Genomic DNA, 13,829 nt, shown 5'->3' with positions numbered 1-13,829 from the left:
AGATTACCTAACACTAGCGAAAATTCCCCTAGAAAAGGGCCTGCATACCTTTGTCTGGAGTCAACTCTTTTTCTTTTTCCTTTCTTTTCTCTTCTTTTTTTATTTTTTGTAAGTGGCTGACCTCTGCATGCAGGCTTCTTGCTCTCTAGAAATAATAACACTCTTGCCAATTGCATCTGTGAGTGGTGGTCTCCGTGTAGCACTTTTGGACTTAACAAGACCTTAGCCAAGGATGTAGCTGAATTGGGAGAGTGCCCATCTCTCCCAAAGGTCCTGGGTTCTACCGGCAACACCCAGAGGTGGAGAAAACTGTAGGCAAGGGCACAGGGAAAGCACAGAACTCCATCACTTTGTAGGTAGAGGGGTTTAACGGGGAAATCAAACTTCCAGGTATGTCTTTGGAAAATTCCAAAAGCAAACGGGAGAGTGAACCTTAGGAGTTTGGAGGACAAGGCTTGTGAGCCAGAATAGCCTGGGAATTAGAGCAGGGCACAGGGACAAAGGAGCCCTGACAGCCTAAGAGCTAGATGGGGACTTTGGTCATCTGCAGGTTTGTTTGGGTTAATCAGGAACTAGAGGACCAGTTAGTGCGTGAATGAGGGAAGGAATTCTCTTCCTATCAAGTAAAATGCAGGCCCTTCCCAAGAATCTAGAACTCACAGCAGGCTACGGACTGCTGACTTTGGAGTTTTGTTTATCCACTAGCAATCCTAGGTTCTGGATTGCTCAGGGGCAACTGATGTAAGAAAAGAGAGCTAGTGCAGCATAAATTTTGGTTTCTCAAGAGGCAGGGAGATCAGCCTCTTAAGGACTGAAGCCCAAACCCTGTTTCCATAGGCTCTTTATTATTATACAAAGGGCACCTTTAACAGATCAATTTCCACAAACTAAAACTTATCTGATCTAGGGGTTGACTTGAAAGAAAAGCCATCACCTTAAGCAATTCTCAGCCAGAGGGAATTTCCTGATTTGTCAGGCCTGTCTCCAGACTCAGCTATAAAAAGGCCCTGAAAATTCTTCAAAAGAACAACTCCATAAAATCTCAGGTAACGTTCACTGGCAAAATGCCTGACTGATGACTCTAAAACTATTAGAATACAGGAGCCAAACGTTTCAGGAGAAAATAACTGTATATATTTATATGAAACACACATATGAAAATATGTGTATGTATGGCATTATTGTATTATAATATGTCAGATTATGCTATAATAAATTATTATGTTATAAATACTGGTATGAACAGTATAGAAGTAGGTTTACATAACTATGTTGAATTTTTCTAAAGAGAGAAATACATTTACTGTTTCTAATTAATGACCATATTGAGTAATAGTTAACCCTAAGGTAAATGAAACAGGAACGTTTTAAAGGTTTTAAATGGGTAGTATTTGTAAAGTAACATCAACTCTTTTGTGTAAATCATAATTATATTTAATGTGTAATTTTATATTAAATTACAATAGCATTTACGTTTCCACAAAAATGGGAAACGAAAGACAAAGTCAAAGTATGTTTTCATAGAGAAGATCATTTCTATGTATATAAATTCACATAACTGTTTTCCCAAATTCACAGTGAAAACCTTAAGAATGTATAAAAACAAATACATGACAGAATTCTAAAAAATAAACTCTAATTTGGGAGCATAATTGTACAACAGGGCACCCAGGCATCACAGGTGAGTTGATAGAAAGTTATTTCAGTAAAGGAAAAGAAGCCACGGTGTGTGCCTTGTGATTCCTCAGTTTCCATTCAGGGTCCATAAAGTTGTCGTCCTTAAACCTCAAGAACTCTCAGGGAGTTACTGCCATGCTCCTGATCTTTGCTCCTCGTTTCCAGTTCTTTCAAAAAACATGAAATCCTGAAAAAAAAGAGAGAGAGAGAGAGAGAGAGAGAAAAGAGTTTAGGACAACAAGACAGAGAACAAATCCCAGATACAAAGGGAACTTATCAAAACTAAGTGCCTGCCTCGAGAACAATGGGAAGCTAGAGCTATGTAAGTAAGTTGTGCCTTTCTCTTTGCATTTTAAGGGCAATCAACTAAATCCCCCACCCCCCCCCCCACCCCCTTCTTCTGTTCTGTACGAGTCTGGTGACCCCTGACAAATTCTCTGGAGACTACTTTTTCATATCCCCTGGAAATCTTCCCTTCGTACTTCCTGAACCTTTGCTAGTCCTTTCTAGTGATTTCATGTTTCTCGTTACAGGAGTTGTTCCAGAGTCAGCTCTTGACTTGGCACTGGTGGAGCCTTCTCAGTTGGAAACCTTGGCAGGGTGCCAGCTGACTTGTGGTTTGTTTTGAAAGTCAGTTATGTCCAAGGGTTTTGCTGGAGCACACAGGTGAAGGGATATTTTGCTGAAGCAGACAGTGGGAAATGGACACTGAGCATTGGTTTGGTTTGCTCCGCCTCTCTATTCTTCTGGCATGTGTTGGTTCACCTTACATAGCCTTGTTGAGCTTAACTTGTGGTCCTGCCGCCATTGTGAGAAAGTTGTCCAAGAACTGCTCGTGAGGTTCCTGCAGCAGCTTGCCACCTCTGCGGCCTCACCTCAGGCAGTTTCCCTAGGATGGAACTACTGCTGCTGTTTTGTGCCTGGTGTCTGCCTGCCTAGAGGACTGCTCTGCAGCTGCTGAGTGAGTGGTATTTGGTGTTTGCTATGGGACTAAACTACTGCCCAAGAAGAACGAGCTCACGCCCGAAGGCTCACGCCCGAAGAACTATTGCTGAGCAAGTCCGATTCCTCCAAATCCTAATAACTTTTTCTCTTCCACTACCAGAGCTGGGTGGTGGGCTAGAGAAGAGGTTGAACACTTATTAAAAGTAGGTTGGGAGAAATTTATGCCTACAGAGAGCTCCTGGGTCCTGGGTCCTGGGTCAGTAATTCTCTTCTGAACAGGCTTACTGTCTGTTAAATCTTATACATTTGATTTCTTTGATCTCTTGTTTTCCTTTTTCCCTTCTATCCCATTTGCTAATCACTTGGTTTGAACAATCACAAGTGATACTTGCTTTCAACCCAATTATCACAGAGCCACCAAGATTTATCTTTGTAAACTTGGATTTCCAGCAGTTCTGTCAAATTTTTAAATGGAGAAGTTAACTAAAGTCCTAATGACCTAGCCTGTGGCTTTAAAAGCTGCCAACTTCCCCAAAACAACACTTTCCCATCTTAGTGATCACTCCAAGCCCCAAGACCTTTGTCTTCTGGACATACACAATCATTGTAATCAAGTGTACTAGACTGTGTCTAGAGTGTCATGTTGAATGGTCTTTCAGACATGGTTGAATGGTGAGTAGTGATATAAGCAGCTACTCCCTTCATAGGCCATCGCGGCACGTACAATTTGGTGAATGGTTTCACAATGACTCTAGACAGCCACTGATAAGGGAAGTTAGCAGGAACACACTCACTATGAGGAAACAAGCACCAAGCATCACAGCTTTCATCTTCACATCCAGGTCTAGCGGGAACTGGATCCCAAAATTGTCTGCATCCGTGAAGGCCTCTCTCACAAAACCAGACCACTGCTTAGAAATTTTGCCAACTACTGATTCTTCATCTAGAGATTTGAGCTGTGCAGCAAAAAAATAAAGTCGTAAGCATTTCCCAAAACTAAAATGGCAAACATTAACTTTCAAAGTCACAATTCAAGAAAACAAATTGTTGCCTTAAATTATATAAAGTGATAAGCATCAAGAGATTGAAATAAGGGGGCTGGAGAGATGGCTCAGTGGTTAAGAGCACTGAGTGCTCTTGCAAAGGTCCTGAGTTCAAATCCCAGCAATCATATGGTGGCTCAAAGCCATCCTTCCTGAGATCTGATACCCTCTTCTGGTGCACCTGAAGACAGTTACAGTATATTTATATGTAATAAATAAATAAATCTTTAAAAAAAGAGAGAGATTGAACTATTCATTGTATGCTGGCAAAACTAACGTTCTCTGGTTTCTGCTAAGACAGATAATATAAATTCTTTTAAATGTTTTACTGACATATTGTCTAGAACCACTGGGAAGATTATAAATGCACCTACTGTTCAAATTCTGCTTCAAGAATTTTAACAGAGGTTCACTGCCACCCGTGGGGTAGTGGTTGGTATGGGCTCCAGAAATGCAAAAGCCCAGAAAGACCTAACAACCAGCTGGTTAGAGGAAGGATACAAGAAGAAGCTCCACAGAAGACAGCCAGGGCAGAGATGGAGCAGGGATGGAAAACTGTAGGATATAAAGAATACAAAAAAGAAAGGAGGCATGGGAAGTCAAGACTTCCAATGTGAAAAGATTCTGATTTATGGGGTCCTGTGGGAGCAAAGGTCAGACAGTAGAACAGATCAGGCCCAAACTAAAGCCACTCCGTAGAGAGCACGTAGATGCTCCCTGAAGTATGAACACAGGCTTGTGTTAAAGGAAGGTATATCCTGTCCAAATCTGCAAAGGTCACCAAAAATGAAAACAGCCTTTTAAAAGCCCTTGTCCCAGACAGGATCCACCAAGTAAACAAGGGACATTAGAGGAAGTCACAGATGATGTGACTGGAGGAGGGTGGCACCTCAATGTGTTGAAGTCTACCTCTACCATGCACGAAAAGTCACAGGTTACTGCTCAGAGAGTAGCCCTTGCATTCCATTCCCAGGCTAGGCATAGCACACTTTCTGCTCCTTTAGAACTGGGTTTGCTTGGGTGTTTAATTTGATGACAGGGTGTGACAGAGGACTTGAGTGTTCACCATGGACAACTGGCTTGGCCTACACGTGCATCCAGTGAACAGCATCACACAACAAGATGCTGTGGTCACAGTCCTACGACACACTTTTCTTGAGCAGATGAGCGGTCACTGCATGGTCCAAGTTAAAGCCAGCCATATGAGCTTCATCAATGCCCAGAAGCTCAGCTGACCTAATGGCCATAATTTGAACACTGTGCTGTCTGTTTGAAGTCATGAACCATAATAGTTGTTTCAGATATGACCTTATGATAAGCTTCTCTAAAACAAATCCTCTTTTGTAATATCCGAATATTTTATGTGCAATACCTGCCATTTAAGCTTTTATCGTCAGTCATCAAGGGCCATATGAGCCAAGACTCATAGAGGACAGGAGCTGCAAACAGTACTGAGCAGAGTGTGAAGTACTTTAACATTCTTACATTCCTGATGCGGAGCTTATTTCATAAATCAGGAAACCAAAAATGCTTTTAAACAGACATTGATAGAAAACTATTGATAGCACTCTATGAGGAAAGTCCCAGGAATGGGTGTCTCTCTCAAAAGATCTTAGTCTTTATTTATCCTTCCCTTGGTGAAATGAGTTGAACAGTGCCTGGTCTTGAGATGAACTGAGATAAAGGCTGCCCAGGTCATGTGACTGCCTTAGGCTCTGGTGTAAAGGCTCCTTGATCACTGCAGTGGGAGAGCTCATGGTCACCCTTCCGTGACTGACCCCTAAGAATGGGCTTCTGTGATGGACACTGTGGAGGGTGTACAGGAAGATGACTCACACCCAGGCAGGATGGAGCAGTTCAGCCTGAGGTTAGCTCACAGTACTGAAAATTTACATTCATAAAGTGTTATGTCTGGAACCTCCTACTATATATATTCAAGCCATTGTTTACTATGGGTAATAGAAGCTTTGAAAAGTGAATCCTTGAAAAGATGACTTAGAAACTAATCATATTGAAACTATCATTAATAAGGCATAATAACCTGCATTTGAATTCTCAGCATTCACATAAACAGATGTCATCCATAAATCCACATAAATAAATGTCTAGGTTCCACCACCTCTAGGGAAAGTATACACTAGGGTTTTAGGCAAAAGTCTAAAAACCGAAAGTGCACTCTTTCCTCAGCACAGCTGGAACTGTTTGTAATGCAGAACAAGAGAAAAGAGGAGAAAGAGCCAAGGAAGCCCACTTCAGTGGCTTGGTAACTCCTCTATGGAAAAACATCCAATACAAAGTAGAAACACACAGAAGTTAGTCTGTTTGTGTGTACATCACATGTGTGTATGTGTTTATGGATGTGCTTATCAGCATGCCTTAGGGTGGGATGCAAGTCTTTAGACAAGAGTGGTTTAGGGCTAAGGCCTTATTTTTGAGACAGGGATTCTCACTTGCTGATGCAGCAAGGCTGCAAGCAGCAGGCAGCCATTTGTCCCCATTCCCCAGTACTGGAAGACAGATGGGCATCTGCATCTATGTCATGCTTCTCATGGATGCTGGGGATTCAAAGGCAGTACAGTGAGCAACTGTCAACCGAGCCAACTCATCACCCAAATACACAAAGGTTTTAAGGACTCATTTTTTTAAAAATGTTTCTTTCTTTCTCCTTTCTCCCCAATTACCGACCTCTGCTTTTTATCTACACTGACCTTTAATCAGAGCAGTCATTAATCATTAACTAGATGAGCAGACATCCGTTCACACTATTTAGCTACTGCAATAATAGCATCCTATCGGGATACGTTCTTTTCATGTCAGGAAAACACATCCTGTAGACATTTATGATACTTCTTACCTCAAAGTCAATGTCGGAACAGCAGCTACACACAACACACGGACCAACTACTTTCAGGACATCCTGCTTCTTCTCATTTTGGAGAGTGAACTTGGGCAGACATGGGTGCCAGGTCTGAGTCACATAACCTACTGGTACCCCAGGAGGAGCCTGGATTTCTATCTACAAAAGCAAGAGTGCACATTTCATAGGCGTACCATCACACCATCCAGGTTTAATCCATACTTCAAACCCCTTGCTGCTATGGTTACTTCACACTGACCTCCTGGAGGCAGCAGGGGAAGCAGCAGCTACTGCATCTCAGAGGTCTCTCCAGAGTCATGACTTCTCGGCCCAGATTATCCAGGATCCTCAAGGTGAAAGGTCTAGACGCCCCACAGCAGTTTCGGGTACAGCAGTCAGTATCTTCCACTGCAAAGTAAACTCTCTGCCCGAGGCTGTTCTTGATTTCATATTTGTTATTTGTTTCAAAGCCTGTTAAGACTGAGAACATACGGGAAAAGTCACACTCACCACTTGGTGAGGAATAGTGAATACTCTCCCCTAAGGTAGCAGAGGGATGGTGTGCCTGGGCTTATGAGGAACAGGAGAAAGGGGAGAAAGGCAGTGTGGAGAGGATCTGGACTCAGGAAATGGCAGTGGAAAAGGAGGAAGAACATTCAGGTAAGAGGGAATGAAGTCCATGTGGGAGACCTCGAAAGAGAGCAAGTTGTGTCTTCAACTCCATGCACTCTGTCACAAGGGGGCTTCAGTGTCTGGGGTAATGCACACACATACACACCCTTTCTTCACCACTTGAGCAAAGGGAATGGGTGTGCTTGTTTTAAACGTATGGGTGTGAAAAAGGAGAGTGAAAAGTGAAAGTGAAAGTGACTCTGAACAGTGCAGATTCTTGGGCCCAGGGACTTGTGTTTATTATCTAATTATCTATCAAAAATAGTAACTCAAAGTGGAAGGGAGGTTTTAGACAAGAGGCTCTTAGCAGCTCTGTGTCTTCAAATGACAGAGCCTATAAGGGCCATGACATCATGGGCCTACAGTGTGGTACCGAGTCCTCTCTCCCGGAGAGTTTCCAAAGACGAGCCTTGCTGTATTGACTGCTACACTGCTATCTTCTCCTTTTGTTCAGCTGGGAAGACAGAATAAAAGTCCTTCCTAGGCCATAGCTCTCTGATACTAGAATTGCAGTTCATCAGAGGACTGCCCAAAATCACAAGAAATTATTTAAACTTTGCAGAAGCTCCAAGTACGGGATGCCATCTGTATGCAAGTCCTTCTGGTCATCTGCGGATGCTCTTTGTCATGATGAATGCAGTGAAGAGCCTTTGCTGAGGCTGAGACAGTTTGAGCTCTACTTTCATGGGAACTTCCTTTCTTTCAATACTTGGCTATTATTTAACTGATTTTTACAGGACAATCTGTTGCTGTTTTAGTATCTTAACCTCAGAAATTTTGACCTTATTCATGGAAATTAAAAATATTTTACAGTCTCTAAATTTATTTGTGATAAATGAATAAATAAATAAAATGAATAAAATCCGAAACCACCAAAACAATTTTATGTGTATAACTTTCTTTTCTATTGAGATTTGAATACAGGAAACTCAATAAAAACTAATGCACATTCAAGATGTAAAAACCTGAATAATTTCATTATCTTTATGCTACATATAATATAAAAAAGTAAATAAAAATCATTTTTGTAAGATAAGAAAATTAAGGACATTCTGTCTTTTAAAAGAACTAAATATTGAAAAATACTTTAGAATTATTTATATTTCATGGTTTATATGTAGAGCTACAGCATCTTAAAGCCTATAGATCTAAGAGGAGCTATATTAAAGGGTCGCAGCCTTAGAAAGGTTGAGAACCACTGTAGGAGCGATCTGTGACCTCCTAGCTGAACCTTTCTCAGAAGACTGCTGTAGTAAAGGTAACTGACAGGCCTTTATTTGGACAAACTGCTTCTATTCCTACGAATACTATCAACACTACAGATACACACCTTCCTACAAATACCATCAACACTACAGATACACACCTTCCTACAAGTACCATCAACACTACAGATACACACCTTCCTACAAGTACCATCAACACTACAGATACACACCTTCCTACAAGTACCATCCACACTACAGATACAACCCTTCCTACAAGTACTATCAACACTACAGATACTCACCTTCCAGAAGCTCAATTTGCTGATGAACCAGAAGCTGATCAATCTGTTACAGACAACAAGAAAACACGTGCTTGAAATCAGCTATCAACATCTCATATCGGATTTGCTTTTCATTTAAAGGATAATATTTTTAAAAATTGCAAAACATTTGTGGAAAGTATCTACTCCAAGATAACATCTTGGTCAAATAAGATTGATTTGTAACACATTCACGCCTGTATAAAACAGCATTCTTTCTAAAAGGAAAGTTTCTTGGGGAAACACTCACAATATTTTGATTGATTTATTAAAGCTTTTGTGCTACCAGATTGAGCGATGTCACGAGTGGTTGATATCACTTGTAATACAGATACATTCTTTTCTGGTATCTAAAGGATGCTAATTTTATTAACATCTATTTTGAAGTTATTTCATGATCAAATGATTTCTTAGCCTTTCTTTGTCCTACACTTTTGAGTATGCTCTGGAAAATTAAGTTTGCACAGAGTATCCACCAGGATGCTCGACTGATTGACAACTGGACGGCTATCACAGCATATTTGCATGTTCATTGATTGAATATACTTCCTGCTCCTAGTTCACCTAATGTTCTTCATCAAATAAATGTTAAAGTCATGCTGCTGAAACCCATTACCATGTAGTGCAGCTTACTCTTGGCCTTCTTTCTTTATTTGTAGGATTTTAGAAAACTACATCATTCAAAGGACATAAGGAGCAGCATAAATATGAGCTTTATTGATGCTAAAAATAGGATATATTTTGAGGGCGTAGATTGGGGTCAACATGAAAAAAATACTGAGTTCAGTACTAAAGTCCAGATTGGAAAGCCAGGCTTCTACTGTGAAAAGTATATACTACTTTTTTTTTTTTGTACAGTTTTCTCCCGAGAAACACAATAATTATAACACCTGTGTATCAGTGATTTTCCTACAATAATTAAGTGACATAATATAGTAACCGATTGAACCTGAATTGAAAATAGTGCTAACAACTATCATTGCCTAGGTAAATTCAGAATTACAGAAAGCACAATTACTTTGCACATTAATATTTTTCTTAAAAGGTGAACCTGCACTGGGCAGTGGTGGCTCACGCCTTTGATCCCAGCACTTAGGAGGCAGAGGCAGGCAGATTTCTGCATTCCAGGCCAGCCTGGTCTACAGAGTGAGCTCCAGGACAGCCAGGGCTACACAGAGAAACCCTGTCTCAAAAAAAAAAAAAAAAAAAAAAAAAAACCAAAATGAACCTGACAAGAGTTAGAGTTATTAGTATCTGTTAGTAGAAAATATTATTTTATTTCAGATTTTTGTAACTTTTTTGGGGGGTTACTCGACCCTAAAAAATGTGAAACACATATTTGTTTTTTGCTTTTGTGTTTGCTTTCACGAGTAGTCCATGCATTTGTACTTGCCTGAGCTAAGTATTCCAGCCCCGGTGGACAGTTCAGTGGAGGAGGGGGGGCTGGCATCCATGGGGTCCCCCCAGGCCCACCTGGATGATTATATGCTGGCTGATTTTGGACAGGAAAGCCACTAGGGCCACCACCTGCATAACCTCCTGGTGGGACTGGGTAGCCAGGTTGGGGCCCTGGATAGGGGCCCGGAGGCCCTTGGTAGCCAGCCTGGGGTATGGGGTAAGCAGCATGGTCTGAAGGTCCTGGAATAAAAGCAAGTGAAAGGAATCATCATTGGACAGAAAGATCCATTCATTAGCTGTATCCCAACTCTCTACCAACTGAGTTCTCATCTCAGAAAGCCTACAGATACAAGATCTAGCTGATGCTGTAACTCTTTATACGCCAGAAATAGCGGTTCGAATAATTGAGTGTCGGAAAGAAAACAAGCTGTGTCCTAGAGGCAAGACATAAACCTCCTGACGTGTGATGATAGAACGCTCAAAATGAAGGCTCTGAGCAAAGCACCCCTGAATCGAGATCACCATTCTAGAATTTCAGAAAGACCTGGGAAAGCCGAGTTTTCTTTGTCTCCCTGATGAAGAACTGGGAATATATGGACCATTGTTTATCTGCTTGAGCTAAGGATGGTGCCATGGTCCCTTGGGTGCAGGGGGTGTAATTATACATTACCCAGCAAGGGCAATAGGTTCCAGGAAAGGATTGTTTAAGGTAAATATTATCAGGCCACTGCTGAGGGATCCTGGGGTATAATTAAAGACAAATTATTCTTTCTAGTACATTGCAGATCTTGTTTGCCAAGAGTTGTAAGCCAGTATATTTCTCTGCAGTCTTGCCCACTAAAAAAAAATACATATATCACCTCCCCTTTCTTAAGTTTACAGATTTAAATTTTACAATTTAGCTCCGTAGAAGCTCTAGAAAATAGAGTTGGTTAACCAAAAAGAATGTAAAATTATGAGACAAATTATTTTTGCATTATCATTTTGTAGTGTTAAAATAATTAAGTAAGCTCCAGTGGCGAGTTGCTGCTACCCACCCCAATGTTTTGGGTTCCCAAACTTATATTTTGATATGTCTAAAACAGTGAAATTGTTGGGCCATTTCCTAACCTTCACATGGTTCATCCATTTCCAGCCGATAATCCAAAGTTATCATTTATTAAACTCTATCTTGCCGTGCTCTGTGCCGCATTCCCTAGCTCCTTCATTTTATGTCATTTTATGTGTATGATGTTGTTTGCATATATGTATGTGTGTGTGTGTGTTTGTGTGTGCATCACCATGTGCATGCATGGTGCCTCTGACATTCAGAAGAGGGTATCGGATGCCCTGAGTTGGTCTTATAGACCATTGTGAGCCACAATGTGGATGCTGTGAGTCCTCTGCAAGGGCAGCAAGAGCCTTCACCACTAAGTCAACTCTCCAGCCCCATGGAAACTCTTTTTTTTTTTTTGAGACAGGGTTTCTCTGTGTAGCCCTGGCTGTCCTGGAACTCACTCTGTAGACCAGGCTGGCCTCAAACTCAGAAATCCGCCTGCCTTTGCCTCCCAAATGCTGGGATTAAAGGCGTAAGCCACCACTGCCCGGCCCCATGGAAACTCTTAAACAACTAGCAGCTAGAGAACCGGAGGGAAGTTATACTTGTGTGTCTCATATACTCTATGAAGGAGGATTCCGGTGAGCTTCAGTCACTGTATCTATCGACAGAGTAGGTACCTCATAGAAGTGGAATATTCAATTTATTGATATTGTGCTATGTGCATCAATGATGCCACACTGAGACATGCAAAGGTTAATACTTAGCACCCACAATTGATAAACTGAAAACTTCTCACAAAAATTCATCTCTCTAAGCCTCAACAAGGTTTAGAAAAAGTACTATATAGCTCAGAAAGCTCTTTACTTGCCTTCGTAATTTCTGTCACCGCAAAGGGTTATTGCGCGTAAATATAAGAAGGCTTTCATATAGAATTCAGGGTAGAAGCAGGAGAACTGACTCAAGAGAGCTACAGTCTAACAAACATTTGCGCTGATATGAAGGAGCTCTATGAGCAAGATGGCAGTAAAGAAGGTGGGCACTTCATGTGGATTACCGCATGCTGACACCTAAAGCATGAGAAAGGAGGCACTCAAGGTGAAGGCCTGATGAGAGGTGTTTCCGGTGGAATGAAATGGAATGTCAAAACTCTCTGCATGACAAAAGAGGGAGGCCAGTCTACCTACTTCAAGTTAACTATGAAGCAGAGTGAAACATTCTTTAACTCTCTTCCTTACATTCTTTAACTCCATGGGAACTGAAACAACACCACTTCCTTAGGAACTCAAAGCAGAGGTTTTCAAGCCTCGTCTTCATATTGGCAGCACCTGATGAATGCAGCGGAGCTCACAGGTCTGCAAGTGTGCTTGTCCTGATACGGGTAAGTTACTCAAAAGTGAACGTGGCCGATACTTACAAGATAAGAGTCTTGGGGTTTAGCCAGAACATACTCTTTTATTTTAAACATCTAGATAAGATCTAGGATCCACAGAACAGTTTCTAAGACAATTTGTTTGCTCAGCAAAGAGAACAGAATGCATACCACTCCCCTGCCCAATGAGAATACCTTGATACTAATCTCCAGGCTGCTTTCTGAAGGTGTGGCTAGCCTGCTACTAGAAAATCCGGGTAAACCATCTACCTGGCCATTTGCAAAGATCAGGTACTGCTGACAGCTGCATTTGCTAAATAAAAAAATCTTTCAATTACTTTACCCATTGGCTCAAAATAAGACAGAATTTATATCTCTTGTATATAACGATAAGTTGTGTCTATTTTTCTGAGACACAAAAAAACCAATAATCATAATTACAACATAAAGGTTATTTGTTTTTCCTTTTTTGAGTTGTGGGGAAGGGATTTATGTTCTCACGCATGTAAGGCAAGCATTCTACAAATTTGCTCCATCCAAGTCTTACCTGTGTTTCTTATGTGAAGTCAGACTTTGGCTAAATGTTTGGCCTTGAACCTACCATCGCCTTGCTATGGCTTACTATGCCCTGGGTTTATAGATTCACAGCTCTAGGCTTGGCTAAGAATAAAGCTATCATATATGTCTTAAAGTGGAAACAAGAACCCTAGTTCGCTTCCAGCGATAAGCAGTCTTATGCTACTTTACAATTAATTCCCAGTTCTGTATGACTCAAAACACCCATGGAAAACTTTTCAAATTCTCAACACTTGATTGCAGTCTTCACAACACATGAGCAGTGGACAAAATTAACTCTTAATTGTGTGTTCTAAGTGAAAAATTGTTGCTCGATATAAACCTACTGTTGATTTTACAGTTCTTTACAACCTCTCCTGCCCTCTATAAAAAATACTTCTATGGGTTCAGCGGTTAAGAGCACTGACTTCCCTTCCAGAGGACCTGGGTTCAACTCCCAGAACTCACATGGCAGCTCACAACTATCTGTAACTCCAAGACTGGTACTCTCACACAGTCATGCAAGAAAGACACCAATGCATATAAAATAAAAATAAATGCATTTTAAAAATAGTCCTATAGAAAACATGGAACAGGGGCTGGAGAGATGGCTCAGCGGTTAAGAGCACTGACTGCTCTTCCAAAGGTCCTGAGTTCAAATCCCAGCAACCACATGGTGGCTTACAACCATCCTTAATGAGATCTGATGCCCTCTTCTAGTGTGTCTGAAGACAGCTACAGTGTAC

At 41.2% G+C, this 13,829-nt stretch overlaps 1 protein-coding gene and 1 non-coding gene across 3 annotated transcripts in view; one reads left to right on the top strand and one right to left on the bottom strand.

The window, feature by feature from the left end:
- Positions 1-831: 831 nt before the first annotated feature.
- Plscr1 (phospholipid scramblase 1) overlaps positions 832-13,829 on the bottom strand; it is a 22,368-nt gene continuing 9,370 nt past the window's right edge. The window contains exons 4-9 of one of the 2 annotated variants that reach the window (NM_011636.2): positions 10,116-10,360; positions 8,705-8,747; positions 6,782-7,002; positions 6,520-6,681; positions 3,417-3,578; positions 832-1,864 (exon numbers count right to left, since the gene is read on the bottom strand). In NM_011636.2, the coding sequence (NP_035766.2) occupies positions 1,805-1,864; positions 3,417-3,578; positions 6,520-6,681; positions 6,782-7,002; positions 8,705-8,747; positions 10,116-10,360 (893 nt within the window). In that variant the 3' untranslated portion in view covers positions 832-1,804. The remainder of the gene's footprint in view (positions 1,865-3,416; positions 3,579-6,519; positions 6,682-6,781; positions 7,003-8,704; positions 8,748-10,115; positions 10,361-13,829) is intronic. The other variant, XM_006511052.4, reaches the window with a different exon arrangement.
- Positions 6,032-6,135, top strand: Mir6386 (microRNA 6386). The gene has a single exon (NR_105808.1). It is a non-coding gene; the product is annotated as a microRNA 6386 (primary transcript).

This window comes from Mus musculus, chromosome 9, assembly GCF_000001635.26.
Source record: "Mus musculus strain C57BL/6J chromosome 9, GRCm38.p6 C57BL/6J".
Classification (NCBI taxonomy): Eukaryota; Metazoa; Chordata; class Mammalia; order Rodentia; family Muridae; genus Mus; species Mus musculus.
Note: the sequence above shows the minus strand (reverse complement) of the source record. Positions and strands in the feature narration are given on the sequence as shown.